The following is a 15,588-nucleotide window of genomic DNA, read 5'->3' on the forward strand; positions in this document are numbered from 1 at the left end:
AGAAGTCATCCATTCTTCTGCCCTATTAACAGTGCCCAAATTTAACATTGTAGAGGTGGTAAATCATTTTCCAAAGACAGTGTTCTGAAAATACATGCTAGAATACATTTTACTTTACCATTGCCCATCAGAGTTGGAGTACTGTTGAATGGAGGTGCCAAACTGAACATCTGAAGGGCCTGACAACTTTCTGGCATCCAACACATCAACATTAAAGGCCTTGGATGGCTGAAGAAGAAGGCTACCTAAATAAAGCACAAAACATAACATCACAATTAGATAAAGAAGAAAATAAATATTTCAGAAGAATTGCTACAATATCAAATATTCTACATTTCTCAAGCCTATTTGAATATTGATACTCGAGCCATTTTATAGATTTTTATTTTATCTTTAAGCATTTTTGCTTTAGAAATGTGAGGGCTGATCAATAATTTCAGAGCTGGAGATCTCTTCTTGCATCAGATATGTCTTTGCTTTGGCAATACAGTGTTTTTACTCTTGCTCAGTCAGCTGATGGAAATGCGGACCAGCTCTCTTATCCAGATATCCAGAGGCCCCACCATTTTTGAAGGCCCCAGTTCGTTCCCATGCCTATGGAGAGCTGGTTGCCCTAATGCGTGCCACATTGCAGCTCACTTCCTGCTGTGTATTGGGTTGATCTGGTAGGCATGATGGTGCATCCATCCATCAGTAGGAAGAGTTGTGTTTGTGGAAGACGTGGGGCCCAGGAAACAGTGACCCGTATCAGAGAATCACCAAGTTGTTAAGGTACAGAAGGAAGCCATTCAGTCCATCGCATCTGCAATGACTCTCTGAGCATTTTGACTTTGTGTCACTCTCCAGCCTTTTCCCCATAACCCTGTACATTGTTTTAGGTTTATTTTTACAATTTCCACTGGGTCATCTGTTTAAAAACAGTCCAAAATCTATGCAGGGAAATGATTCATTTCAAAGAATTCTGATAAGCAAATGAATGTGAGAGAAAATGAATCATTTTACACTACACCTCAATATCTCGATTTTTGCATCAATTCATGAAGCTTCCATTGAAATCGTCTACTAATTATCAACATTATACACAGTATGCACAGACAAGAGACTGTGATGTACTTGCATTTACAATACATGTAGCTCTGAATGGGCTTAAATTTAGGGCAAAAAGTTTAGATAATAGGTATTTAAGGTGAATTTCTAAAATGATTTTTTTTTCTTATTTCTCCTCTTTGCAAGCTACATTTTATGTTCTGGATCTCTAAATGCATTTCTCTGGCATCAAAATGATCAAAAATTTAAATGTTTCAAGCATTGCACTTTCAGAAATGCAACTGCTAATGCACATGAAGGAATATAAACTCAGTTCTGAGCATCTTGATGTCTGGATCATTTACACAGTTGTTACATGTCTATTTTAACATTCTGAATAATGCTTATGAGATTTCCAAGAAATGCTGTAGTTAACTGCTAGTCATGATATCTGAGGAAACACTATCCAGTATGCTATGACAGTAGAACCTCTTCTATGTCACTTCACAAGAACTTATATCAGAATCAGCTGTGTATTCGAAAGTAATCATTTGCTGCACCCTTCAATCTGTAATGGAGACATTTTCATTGTTTACGTGCTCAGCTGCTCCCGCCTGCTTTGTCATTCAAGTATTAACTCCGAACAGTACAGATGAGTAGGATGAATTTGAATGTATGTAGGTTATATAACTAAATGTTACAATAACCAACTATAAGCATCCTTCATTCCCAAGCATCCAGGAAACTAAATCCAGAAGAGGTCAAACCATTTTCCCTAATAATCAAAAATATTCTGGAATTCCATGAATAAATGTTAAATTTAGAGCAAAGAAACCAATCTCATCAATAGGCCTTTATATACTCCTCCCACCTACTCCATGAGTATCTCCCACCTACTCCTTTTATTCCATTCTCCATTATATACTCACCTCACTTTCCCTTAAATGCATCTATGTAATAAACCACTACGACTCCATGCCAATCTGAACAATGTGTTAGTAAAGTATAATTTAAACATTTTTTTTAAAATAAAGAATCAATAGAACAATAAACAATTGCCAGATCTGGTGTCAGCCATAATTCATCTTATTGAAGTATGCAGGCAATTTGTCTAAATGCCTGGTCCCTTTAAAAAGGATTGCATGGCAACTTAATGATGTGAACAGTCTGCTCATGAACATTTGGTAGCTGTAAGGATTCACAGTACTGAGGAAACATTGGTTTGATTGCAAGTAAATGTGTGAAGTAATTCATCCTGGCTTTGCATTAAACAATTATGAACTATCTTAGTTAAAGATAATTATAATTTTAAGTGTAATTGTCAAAAGAAGCAGAAGTGATATGGGGAATTAAAGCAGAATGATCAAGAATCCCTACAGTATGGAAACAGGCCTTTCAGCCCAACAAGTCCACACTGACTCTCCAAAGAGTAATCCACCCAGACCCATACTCCTACCCTATTACTCTACATTTACCCCTGACTAATGCAACTAATCTACACATCCCTGAACACTATGGCAGTTTAGTATGGCCAATTCACCTAACCTGCATGTCTTTGGATTAGAGGAAACCAAAGCACCCGGAGGAAACCCACACAGATACAGGGAGAATGTGCGAACACTACACAGACAGTAATCGAATCTGGGTCCCTGGTGCTTTAAGGCAGCACTGCTAATCACTGAGCCACCGTGCTGCCCTGAATTGCAGTGGGTCTGGAGTCAATCATAGGTCAGACCAGGTTAGAATGCTAAAAAATGCAAAGAACTCCAGATTCTGGAAATCTGAAACATAAACAGAAATTCTTGGACATAGGTTTGCTCGCTGAGCTGAAAGGTTCATTTCCAGACGTTTCATTACCTTACTAGGAAACATCTCCAGGAGACTTTATGCAAAGCAATGCTGAAACTTCCTGCTTTCTATTGATATTTTTGGGTTTCTTTGGGTTTGTGATGTTATTTCCTGTGGTGAAGTCACTTCCTGTTTCTTTTCTCAGGGGGTGATAGATGGGGTCTAACTCAATGTGTTTGTTGATAGAGTTCTGGTTGGAATGCCATGCTTCTAGGAATTCTCGTGCATGTCTTTGTTTGACTTGTCCTAGGATGGATGTGTTGTCCCAGTCGAAGTGGTGTCCTTCCTCATCCGTATGTGAGGATACTAGTGAGAGAAGGTCATATCTTTTTGTGGCTAGTTGACGTTCATGTATCACCAATCTCTATCAAAAAACATATCGAGTTAGACCCCATCTACCACCTCCTGAGAAAAGGAACAGGAAGTGACTTCACCACAGGAGCTAACATCACCAACCCAAAGAAACCCAAACATATAAATAGAAAGCAGGAAATTTCAGCATTGCTTTGCATAAAGTCCACTGAAGCCAGGTGTGGGGTGGTGTTGACTCGACACTGAGAAAGACCCGGTGGGTGGGCGGGGCATGATATAGTAAGGGGCCAGTGAGGGAGAAACACCAGCTTTCTGCTCACCTGAATCCCAAGCAGGGTGATCTTCCTGACCTTCTCTCTCCAGTCTAAAAATTGAGGCTGGGTTGGCTGTTGCCCTTATGTGTTAGCCATTGCTGTATCATTATTGCTGTATGGATGGCATGGTGGCTCAGTGGTTAGGGCTGCTGCCTCACAGCACCAGGGACCCAGGTTCAATTCCAGCCTCGGGTGACTGTCTGTGTGGAGTTTGCACATTCTCCTTGTGTCTGCTGGGTTTTCTCCCACAATCCAAAGATGCGCAGGGGAGTGAATTGGCCATGCTAAATTTCCCACAGTGTTCAAGGATGTGTACGTTAGGTGCATTAGTCAGGGGTAGGGGAATAGGTTTGGGTGGGATACTCTGTGGAGGGTTGGCGTATACTTGTTGGGCCAAAGGGCCTGTTTCCACACTATAGAGATTCTATGATTGAGTGTACTAGCAGAACCTAATGGGCTTTAAGCTACAGATTGTGGAAGAAAACAAAGACGGAGGGCAATAAGCAGATCTGATGTTTGGTTGGATAGCTCAGATGGTTAAAGTGTACTGCTAATAATGCCCACGATTGTGGGTTCAATCCCCACACTAACCAAGTGCAGTGCTGAGGTTGGCAAGTGTGTGATGTTTGCAGTGCTGTGTTAGGGTTGGTCGTTGCTTTTGTAGGCTCATTTGTTAGATCTACTGCCTCACAGCAGCAGAGATCTGTGTTCAATTCCAGCCTTGGGCGTTGGTGTGTGGGAGGAAACCAGAGCAAATATGCACACACTGACAGAATGTGCAAAGATGGGTGAGTCAGGCAGATTAGCAAAGGTAAATTCAGGATTATGGGTATAGGATTGGGAGCCAAGTCTCAGTGGGATACTTGGAGGGTCGGAGCAGACTATGGACCAAATCGCCTCTTTCCACACTGTAGGAATTCTGCAATCTGTCACTGGGTGGCAGGGTGGCTCAGTGGCTAGCACTGCAGCCTCACAGCACCAGGGTCCCAGGCTCGATTCCAGCCTTGGGTGATTGTCTGTGTCAAGTTTGCACATTCTCCCCGTGTCTGCGTAGGTTTCCTCCGGGTGCTCTGGTTTCCTCCCACAGTCCAAAGATGTGCAGGTCAGGTGAATTGGCCATGCTAAATTGCCCAATGTGTTAGGTGCATTAGTCAGAGGGAAATGGGTCTGGGTGGGTTACTCTTTGGAGGGTCGGTGTGGACTGGTTGGGCTGAAGGGCCTGTTTCCACACTGTAGGGAATCTAAGCTAATCAATCTTTATCACTGACTACCATGTTATATGAGGCTGTCTGTGCCATTGCTTACTAATCTCCTACCCTCATATTTTATGGTAATGATACTATTGTCCCCGATTACTCTGGTCTTGTAGAGGAAAACCTCTTGCTAGTTAATGAAAGGAGGTCCGTGTCTTAAATATGTTGTGACTTATTATATTTTAGCAACTAAGTACAGGGGACCATGATTTGCAAATGTCTGATTTATGGATGCTCATATTATGAATGCAATCCCATATAGGGATGTAATTTTAAATATATAACATACAAACCATCTCTGTACTTATGAACAGCTATTTATACAGTCTTTCATTGTGTTCTGACTTGCCTACAAATCAATTTGTGAACAGAATCAATAATGGAACCTTATTCCCAACTCTGGGACTATCTGTACCAGTTTCACTGATGTGAAAGATATTGTGACTGAGACTATGGGGAAGACCTGGACAGTAGATCTTATCCTTTCAAGATCTTAAACTGTTTTATAACCAGGCCTATAAAACATCAACATAGTGGGTGTTTCTTAAGGGACTTGTCAGCATTTCAGACCCTCCTTCCCTCCTATTACAACCACTTGAGAGGGTCAGTTATGACAACGGCAGCTGGGTGGACTCAGTTCTCACCTGACTACTCCCTTCCTAATCTTAACAACAGGTGGGGGCAGGCAGGGAGTGGCAGAAAGGCAAATATGATAATTTTACAAGGCCTCTTAACTGAAAAGCTGTCAGTGAGAGCCTGGTCAACCCTGCCTGAGAATAACTTCCAGAAGAGAATTAGATAATGTTTGAAGTTAAAAATTGAACAACACCAGGTTATAGGCCAACAGGTTTATTTGAAAAAAAAGGTAGCTAGTGGGGCAGAATCATAGTCACAGAATTTATCATAAAGGATCAAAATGTCATCCAACTGATGCAATGTGTTGAACAAACCTAGATTGTTGTTAAGTCTTTAATCACTTAGAATGAGGATGTAGGTTTCAATTGATTAATTTTTAAATCCTAGAACTTCTTTCAAGTCACATTCCTGAGACATTTTAAGATTTTATCAGTTTAAAGAAAAGGTGACATCTCAGCTCGACAATGCATTAAGGTTAGAGTCTGTCTGTATTCCAACCTTGAGTCAGACCGGTTCTATTTCTAAAGTAGGAATTATAAAATGTCACAAAAACTGACTGCCTACAGATTGTGTGCTTTTTGAACAAAATAAACTGTATCTCCAAATACAAATCTGCAATGCAAATTCACTCCATAGGCTTTTGAGTGTGTAAGGGGGAGAGAGAGAGAGAGATTGAGAGGGAGAGAGAGAGAGAGGGAGTCTGTGTGTGTATGTATGTGCATTGAAGGAGAACTAATTACATGGAGAAAGCAGGATAATGGATCCAGTTGGGCTATTGTGCCAACAAACAGACACAAGAATGCTAGATTAAGATATCTCTTTCTATCCCCTTTAATTCCATGATTCTGTTAGTTGGTCTAGATTAATATTAATATTAATATTAATAGTATGAGCAGAGATTCGTAAAGTTTTTCAATGCAAAGACAGAATTGTGAAATTGAGGAATGTATTATGATTGAGTAATAGTAAAGGAATGGCCCTGCAGTACATTAACAAAGATGGAGTGAGGTTTAAGGAGGTGGATAGCATATTAATCTACCAAACTGCTTTGTTCCAGATAAGGTCTGAATTATGGGGTATGCAAGACTTCAAACTAAAAGAGCTGGAAATCGCACTGTTTTAAACTGATAAACATTTATTAGCTTTTTCTCATTCTTTCAAATGATGTTATCATTACTGACTAGACTATCCCTAATAGTCAGTAATTAAGAGTAAACCACATTGTGGGTCTGGAGTCACATATAGGCCAGACCAGGTAAGAATGGCAGATTACCTTCCCTAAAGGACATCACTGAACCACATGAGCCTTTACAACATATGTTAGTGGTTACATAGATATCATTTTCCACAGAATTTTTGTTGACTTCAAATTTCACCATCAAGAGGGGATTTGAGCTTATATCTCATGTTCTAGATGAACAGCCTAGTGACATTGCCACTATCTCGCTGCCTCACCATCACAAATACAAAATCAATTGTTACAGAACTCCTGTTCTCAGATTCCAGCTACACATGAGCTGATGTAAACTGATGTCACTTGGTGAAGAATATTCAGTCTCAGACTTCCTCTTATAGAAATGCCATACGTATAGGAATTCTGAAGGCGTTTCAGGCCCTCTGGAAGATATTAATGCAATTAGACATCAGTGGGAGGTGGTTAGTTTATTTTTCATAATAAAAGGCCATCACCTTATAACATTGTGCCTCGAATGGTACCTTACCACTGGAGATTGACACAATGCAGACATTGGAAAACTGTTCAGTTCTGATCTTAAGATTAAGGAGAGGTCATTGTTAGCACAACTTAAGATGGTTGGGCCTAAGACACAATCCTGAGAAACACTGCAGCAATTAGCCTGAATTTTAGCAAAAATAGAGAGCCTCTCTATTTGTTACAAAAATGTTTCTGGATGCTTGAATCATCAAATTCCATCTCCAAGCACCTCCCCCCCCTACCATTTTCACAAAGTGGGAAATAGTGAGGTTCCAATTCGCACAGTTCACACACATAGCTACACAAGTTAAAAAGAAACAGCCTCAGGCTCATCCAGTTTTCACTAGTTGCATGTCTACAGCACTTTTGATCCAGTAAGAGAATGTCAATAGTGGCTGGAGTCTGTTGGAAGAGCTATGGTATCCTTTCCTTTCTGCAAAGTTAGATGCCGTCTACAATAAGTGGGCTCCAGTTTGGATGGTTAAAGGTAAACATCAACATTTGTCCAAAATGTTTAAACTGATTGAAAATATCAAAAGGAACTGTCAAGCTGTCGAGCCACTTGATTCTGTTCTCCACTAAATATGTGAAAAAATACTGTAGGGTTGTTAAAAGATAAATGTTTGCTGTTTCCCTACTTTATTGATATAAATCTGGAGATTTGGATGAGTGCTGTACGATTGATTTTACAACCTTTGATTATCATAGTTTGATGCCTCGAATTACACAGTTTGATTGATATATCCCAAATGGTTTAAACACTACAGTGGGGTTATAGATTCTAGTGTTTGCTTTGTAAGAGATTAAATTCAGATAAATCGTGTGAATGTTTTTCAACGAGTTTTTTTATTTGAAATAGTGAATTTATCAATAGACACTCAGCCTGTGTCCTGAGATCTACGCGTGATGAATATTGGGTGAGAATAGTAGATATAAGAGCAAAGAGTGGTAGCTAAGGGGCATGCATTGATAAGCTGTCATATGGGCTATAAAGGACCATGGGGATTGGTGGAAGCATCTCCTACTGTGAATCCCATATGTTCTTAGAAATTCATGCCAATGTGTCAGCAACAACCACAGCCATTTTTCATTGAGACTGGTATGACCTCAACCAAAGTGTTTTCAGTTTTACTCGGAACAGTTTGTGGCACATCTGGATAAATATTGCCTTGATATCACTGGCTTGCTGAGTCCTTCTCATGAAAACCTGGTAGTGCTACTGACATCTTCTACACTCTTCATTAAATCACACTGTACCCAAGGAAAAATTCAATATTATATCTTCTCTTGCACTACACTGTTTCCTGAAACCGTATAGGTGAAAGTGAGGACTGCAGCTGTTGGAGATCAGAGTCAAGATTAGAGTGATGCTGGAAAAACACAGCAGGTCAGCCAGTATCGGATGCTGCCTGACCTGCTGTGCTTTTCCAGCACCTCTGAAACCATTAACTCTATTAACGTCATTCTTTGATTTTAGTCCAACTGCTTTAATTTTCAGAGTATTCTCAGAGCTGTTCTGTTAAAAATTTACGACAAAAGGTACCAATAGACCTGGCTATCTATTATTCAGAGAATGCACTTTTGAAAAACAGTCACATTAGACTGGAAACATTAACTGTCTCTCTCTCTCTCTCTCTTTCTCTCTCTCCACCCTCCCACAGATGCCTCCAAACCCAGTCAGTGACCTTCACCACGTAGTTTGTTTATTGTCTTAAAATCAGAGTCAAACAGCAAGATACAGACTCTTCTCCAACCAGTCAATGCTGACCACAGTCCCAAACTGGATTACTAAACTAGATCAGGTCCCAGAGATTTATCCACCTTTATAGCTTCTAAGACCTCCATCGTGCCCTCTTCCATAACGTAAACTGTTTTCAAAACATCAATATTTATTTTCCTGTGTTCTCTATCTTCCATTTGTTTTGCCACAGTAAAATTTGATGCAAAATATTAATTGAATATCTCTCCCATCTCCTGAGGTTCAACTCAAAGACCTTGGATCTTTAAGACGCCCTACTCTCTCTCTCTTCTTGTTCTCCTTAATCTTATTTGTCAAGTCTACCTCATATCCCCTCTTTGCCTTTCTGATTTATCTCTTAAGAATGCCCTACATTTCTTATACTGATCAAGAGATTCATTTGAACCCAGTTGTCTGGATCTAATATATGATTCTTTTTTATTCTTGACTAGAATCTCAATATATAACCCTACTGCGAATCCTCTCACAAGGATGCCTGCCTTGAAGAAGTTTTCCTCCTCTCTCTACAAGAATCTCAGGGAGTCCCTCTCCCACTGCAACTCCTAGGTCATTTCCTCTGCCCTGAAGCTCTTCAACCATGTCCTGGAACAAACTCAACCCCAGGGCATCAATGTGGACTTCAACAGTTTCCTCATTTCCCCTTCCCCCACCTCACCCTAGTTCCAAACTTCCAGCTCAGCACTATCCCCATGACTTGTCCTACTTGCCTATCTTCTTTTCCACCTATCCACTCCACCTCCTCCCTGACCTATCACCTTCATCCCCTCCCCCACTCACCTATTGTACTCCATGCTACTTTCTCCCCACCCCCACCCTCTTCTAGCTTATCTCTCCACACTTCAGGCTCTCTGCCTTTATTCCTGATGAAGGGCTTTTGCCCGAAATGTCGATTTTGCTGCTCCTCGGATGCTGCCTGAACAACTGTGCTCTTCCAGCACCACTAATCCAAAAATATAGAATCTCAATATCTTTATTCGTCCATTGATCCCTAACACTACTAACCTTACCTTTTACTCCAACAGGAACAAAATGGCTCTGAATTCTCGTTATCACACTTTTAAAAGCCTCCGACTTGTCAGACATCCTTTTACTTATGAACAGTCTACTCGAATCAAATTTTGAAAGTTCTTGACGCATAACGTTAACATTTACCTTACTCCAATTAAAAATTTTAACTTTTATGGAAGGCATATCTTTTTCCATGAACATTTTAAAACTAATAGAATTATGATCGCTAGACCCAAAGTGTTCCCCTACTATCACCTCAGTTACTTGCTTTGCCTTATTACCCAAGAGAAGGTCACATTTTGCTCCTTCTCTGGTAGTAACATATACATATAGATACATAAAACCTTCTTGAACACATTTAACAAATTCTTCACCATCCAAGCCTTTAACACAATGGGGGTCCCAGTCAATGTTTGGAAAATTAAAATCCTCTATTGTCACAACCTTATTATTCTTACATATATTTGCGATCTCTCTATATGTTTGTTCCTCAATTTCCCTCTGACTATTGGGGGACCTATAACACAAATCCATCAAAGTGATCATTCCTTTTTTATTTCTAATTTCAACCTATATACATTCACTCGATAATTTCTCAGAAATATCTTCTGTAGATAGAGCAGTAATGTTTTTCTTAATCAACAACCCACTCCCCCTCTTCCCTTGCTTTCCTTTCTATCCTTCCTATAACATCTGAGACCTGGAACATTGAGCTGCCAGTCCTGTCCATCCCTCAGCCAATTTTCAGTAAGAGTTTTGACTCCCTAATCACATGTTCTCAATCATGCCTTGCTTCATCAGCCTTACCTGTAAGACATCTTGCATTGAAATAAATGCAGTTTAATACTTCAGTCACTTTGTTATTGTCTTGCTCTTATCTGTATTTTTAATTAGCTTACTCTATAAACCGTGATTGATTATTTCAATTATGTGTTCATAGATCATGTGAGTCAATTCTGCTGATTTTCATTTATTTCTTTGTCTCATAATGCAGCCGCCTTTTCCTCTCTCTTTCTCTTATTGACCCCAATAGAATGTTACCTCCAATCCAGAAGCATATACTTGAAGAGCAACATTTTGTTAAAAGATCTTATGTAATGCAGCTATGAGACCCGCCTTTAATATTAACTTCAATAATGAGTATGATCACACATCCAATATGATTGTTTAATCCACACCTAGTGACAATACTGATATCTGTAATTTCTAATTTGTGACGAGTCTACCATCTACCAGCTTTTTCTCTGTGCTAACATTTTGTTCAAAACATCACAATCTCAAGAAACCCACAAAAGTTGCATATTTTTGTAGATTCCCCAGTTTTAGCATGAACCAAGAAACATTGTGATTGTTTTATTCTCCTGATTGAACTCAACAGTTCCACAATTGCAAATGGCTTCAGTCGTTCTTTGATGACTTGGGATTATTTCCTGTTACATTCTAATTTTTGATCAACAGGAGCAATTAGAAACTTAATCAATATATTTATTGCAGACCCACAGAAGATAAGCAAAACTGTTCTCTTTTTGGCTACTATTGTAGATTAGTTTGTATCAAGCAAATTTTAAATTTTACTACATAAGCATTCCAGCTCGATTGAGTAGATTTCAATTTTCCAAGCCCAACAGACATGACACAAACTACTTCAGATAATAAGGAATAAATATATTTGATATTTAATCTTTTTAATAATGTATTGCTTGCTATCTTCTTTTTCATAGTTGGGCGTGAATGAATATTCAAGTTGGTTTGGAAATACACAATTGCATTTAATTCCTGAATCTCCAAAAGATTCCATTGAAGATAAACAAAGCAATATAAGAGATCACCTTGGCACAAAATTACTACAATATGTGTAATCCCAAGAAGGAAGTCATACAGTCAGTTCTGCTATAAGGTATGCTTCTTCAATGTGAATCGGCTTTAACGCAATTCAAGAATTTAGACCGTTATTTGTGGAATATGAACTTTCCTTATTTGCATTGACTATAATGTGATTCCGGCCTCATTACTTTAAATGAGGTGGATATATTACATGATTTTCTCATAATGCGAGATTGCAGAAGAACGGAAACATTGCATTATATCAGAACTGTCTGTATTCAATTATTAATAGGGATGTTATACAGACGTAGCCATAGGCTGAATTTTCCTCTTGTTCTGGGAAAATCCAACCCTATGCATTTTTACAACTTGCAAAATGGATATCCAATCAGAAGAGATTTTTGGTTTTTCAGACAGATGACGGGTTTGCATTGCATTTTAAGATCTGTAATTGGTGTGGGAGTGGAAGCAAGCCAATTACAATGCCAGCTTCAGTTCCCCAACATCATTTAAAGGGCTCTCAAACATCATGCCTCACATCCCACCCATACCCCATGCTATCTCACATTTCCCATGCCACCTTTACCTTCCCATATTTTTCTATGAACCCATGGATCTACAATAGCCACTTATCCTGAATGTAATATGCATAGTTCTGAGTACCCATGCAATGGAAATTGAAAGTATTTTAACATAATTAGGGAAGCATCAGACAACCTAAGGTTGATGGAAACCTTGGACTCAAATTCATTATTATTCATATTGTTATGAAGTTGAAGGCTACTGTACCTTTAAGAGACAGTGAATATTGTTCTGCTCTGAGACCTTACAAGAGCAGTCTCAGAGTGTACTGGAAAATTTAAAATATGTAACATTTGGCTGTGAAATAGATACCGGAGTTGGTTGCTGTTTTGACAACAATACAAATTTAACCAATCTGTTTAAATTATGCTTCAGGACAGTAAAACCCAATCGAGTTTGAATTTATTGTTTTGCCAACATCAAACCAATGAGACAATCCGATATTGGGGATATAAAAAAAGGCAGGCACTTTGAAAATAAGACAGCAGCTGAGATCAAGACAGAGACCCAAGGCATTGAAATACTCTCTATCAAAGTTACTTTTCCATATGAAACATCTTCAGAGTAAAAAGGAAGAAGATGACCCAGGGAGATCTTCAGCCAGAAGAAGACAGACACCGAAGACAACAGCCCCTGTATGGTTTTGAAATTAAATTGGTGTAATTTTATTATGTGTTTTATTGGAACAGTATATTGTTACAGAGTTGGAGGCAGGTAATAAGCAGTTAAGAGAAAGGGGGACTTAGAATTGTGAATAGTTGTTGTTTAATGTTCACTTTCAGAGTTAAAGGATAAATTGATATTATTTTCTTTAAATAGTGGAATTTGGGAGTTCTCTGTCACTCATATTTTAACAGATTATGAGGTGAGATGAACTTTTCTGGGTGTTTTATTTAATTAACAGAGGTGTTCACCACTATGTCATAACAATATAGCATTACAACATCCAAAAGGGAAGAGAAGTTCCAATCCTTTAACCGACTATTAGATTTGTGAACAAATATGAAACCACACCAAAGAGTTATTCTATTCATAAAAACTGGTCCAGTTTTCAATAGTTCTTCAGAATATTTTAAAACTCAGCCAACTATTCATAACCAAACAGCTTTCATAACAAAGCTGCCAGTTCTACTACAGAACTAACATCTACTTCATTTCAAAACAGGAAGTATCAATGGAGGAGAACCTGGTACATTCAGCTGATATCAGGTATGGAGAGATTGCCTTAGGAGGAGAGATTGAGAAGATTGGGCCTGTGCTGTTGGAAATGTTATAATTGGTCCCTACCTCCAAATCATTTATATAAATTGTGAATTGCACTCAGCATTGAATCTTATGGTACCACTTTTCCATCATGAGAATGACTAATGTCTGTTTTCTCTCTATCAACCCATTCTTAATTCATACTCTTACATTCCCCCAATTCCTTCTGCTTTAACTTTATTTACTAACCTCCTGTATGGGTCTTTATGAAGAGTCTTCTGAAAATCTAAATAGAGAACAATCTCGATTATCCGAACGAGATGGGTGGGGTGTATTTTGTTTGGATAACTGATTGTTCGAATAACTGATTGTGCTGCAAAGGTAGAAATAGAGGACAGAGAAAGGTTGAGAAGAGGTCCACCCTACACACAGATCAGGATAATTAATGTCAGAAAACAAAACAAAAAGCAGGCACCAGGCAGAATTCACGCACAAGGCCTCCTTAAATCTTGCGAGGATCAAAAGTTGATCAGAGAATATTGCACAACCACACTGTGCAACCAGTGTGATGACACTGACGGCCAGCTTCCTGCCATCAGGCAGTTGGAGGGCTCACGGACGGAGTGCGAAAGGGAGAGTGCGTGCGTAAGCGGGCGGCAGCGGCAGCAACTGTTACCCACCAACATCTGCTCACAACAGCAACGGAGGTGATTATTATTAGTATTATTATATATCTGTCACTGCTCTTATTGGCTGCTTCATTCCACTCCATGAAAACTGTCGATAGCTTTGATAGTGGGGACTCTCTTTGATGTAATGTTTTTACGGGACTTTGAGATCTTGCTCAGATAATCCGAAATTTGGATAAATTGATGTTCAGATAACTGAGGTTATTTTGTACATCACATCCACAGGTATTCGTTTGTCCACAGCACAAGTTGAATCCACAAAAAAATTACCATATTTATAATATGTGATTTCACCTTCATAAAACCATGTTATAGAATCATAGATTCATAGAGTCCTACAGCATGGAGACAGGCCCTTTGGCCCAAACTGGTCCATGCCAACCAAAGTGTTGGCAGTTCATTCCATATGTGTACCACCCTCTGTGTAAAAAAGTTGACCCTCAGGTCCCCTTTTAGTCTTTCCCCTCTAACCTTAAACTGATGCTCTCTAGTCCTCGAATCCCCACCCCTGGGAAAAAGACTGAGTGCATTCACCCTAGCATGCCTCTTTTGATCTTGTACACTTCTATAAGATTCCCCCACCCCCACACCTCAGTCTCCTATGTTCTAACGAAAAACATCCTAGCTTGTCCAATGTTTCCCTCTTGCTCAGACAGTTGAGTCCTGGCAACATCCTTGTAAATTTCTTCTACACTCTTTCCATTTTAATAGCATCCTTCTTATTACAAGGTGATCAAAACTGAACACAATATTCCAAGTGTGCTCTCATTAACGTCCTGTACAACTGCAATGTAACTTCCCAAATTCTATACTCAATGCCCAGACTGATGAAGGCCAGTGTGACAAAAACTTCTTCACTGCCCTGTCTACCTGTGATGACACTTTCAGAGAACCATGCATCTGAACTCCAAGGTTCCTCTGTTACACTACATTCCTTAAGGTCCTAACATTCACCATGAAACTCCAACCTTGATTTGACTTTCCAAAATGGAAAGACCTCACACTTGTCTATATTAAGCTCCATTTACCATTTCTCGGCCCACTTCCCCCATTGATCAAAATCAGAGAGTCATAGAGATGTACAGCATGGAACCAGACCCTTTGGTCCAACTTGTCCATGCTGACCAGATATCCTAACCTAACCTAGTCCCATTTGCCAGCACTTGGCCCATCTCTCTCTAAACCCTTCCTATTCATATACCCATCCAGATGCCTTTTCAGTGTTGCAATTGTACCAGCCTCCACCACCTCCTCTGGCAGTTCATTGTCCTGCTGCAATTTCTGATAACCTTCCTCCCTATCCACGCAATCTCCTATTTTGTTGTGGTTCTGTTCGCCAAGCTGGGAATTTGTGTTGCAGACGTTTCGTCCCGTCTAGGTGACATCCTCAGTGCTTGGGAGTCTCCTGTGAAGCGCTTCT

General features: G+C 39.5%; 1 protein-coding gene across 1 annotated transcript in view; it reads right to left on the reverse strand.

Moving 5' to 3' along the window:
* LOC122549086 (integrin alpha-2-like) overlaps positions 1-15,588 on the reverse strand; it is a 188,959-nt gene that overhangs the window by 152,594 nt on the left and 20,777 nt on the right. The window contains exon 2 of the mRNA XM_087989312.1: positions 119-245. Within this exon, the coding sequence (XP_087845438.1) occupies positions 119-245 (127 nt within the window). The remainder of the gene's footprint in view (positions 1-118; positions 246-15,588) is intronic.

Source organism: Chiloscyllium plagiosum, unplaced genomic scaffold, assembly GCF_037043375.1.
Source record: "Chiloscyllium plagiosum isolate Xiang-an unplaced genomic scaffold, Cpla_swu_hap1 HiC_scaffold_1, whole genome shotgun sequence".
Lineage (NCBI taxonomy): Eukaryota > Metazoa > Chordata > Chondrichthyes > Orectolobiformes > Hemiscylliidae > Chiloscyllium > Chiloscyllium plagiosum.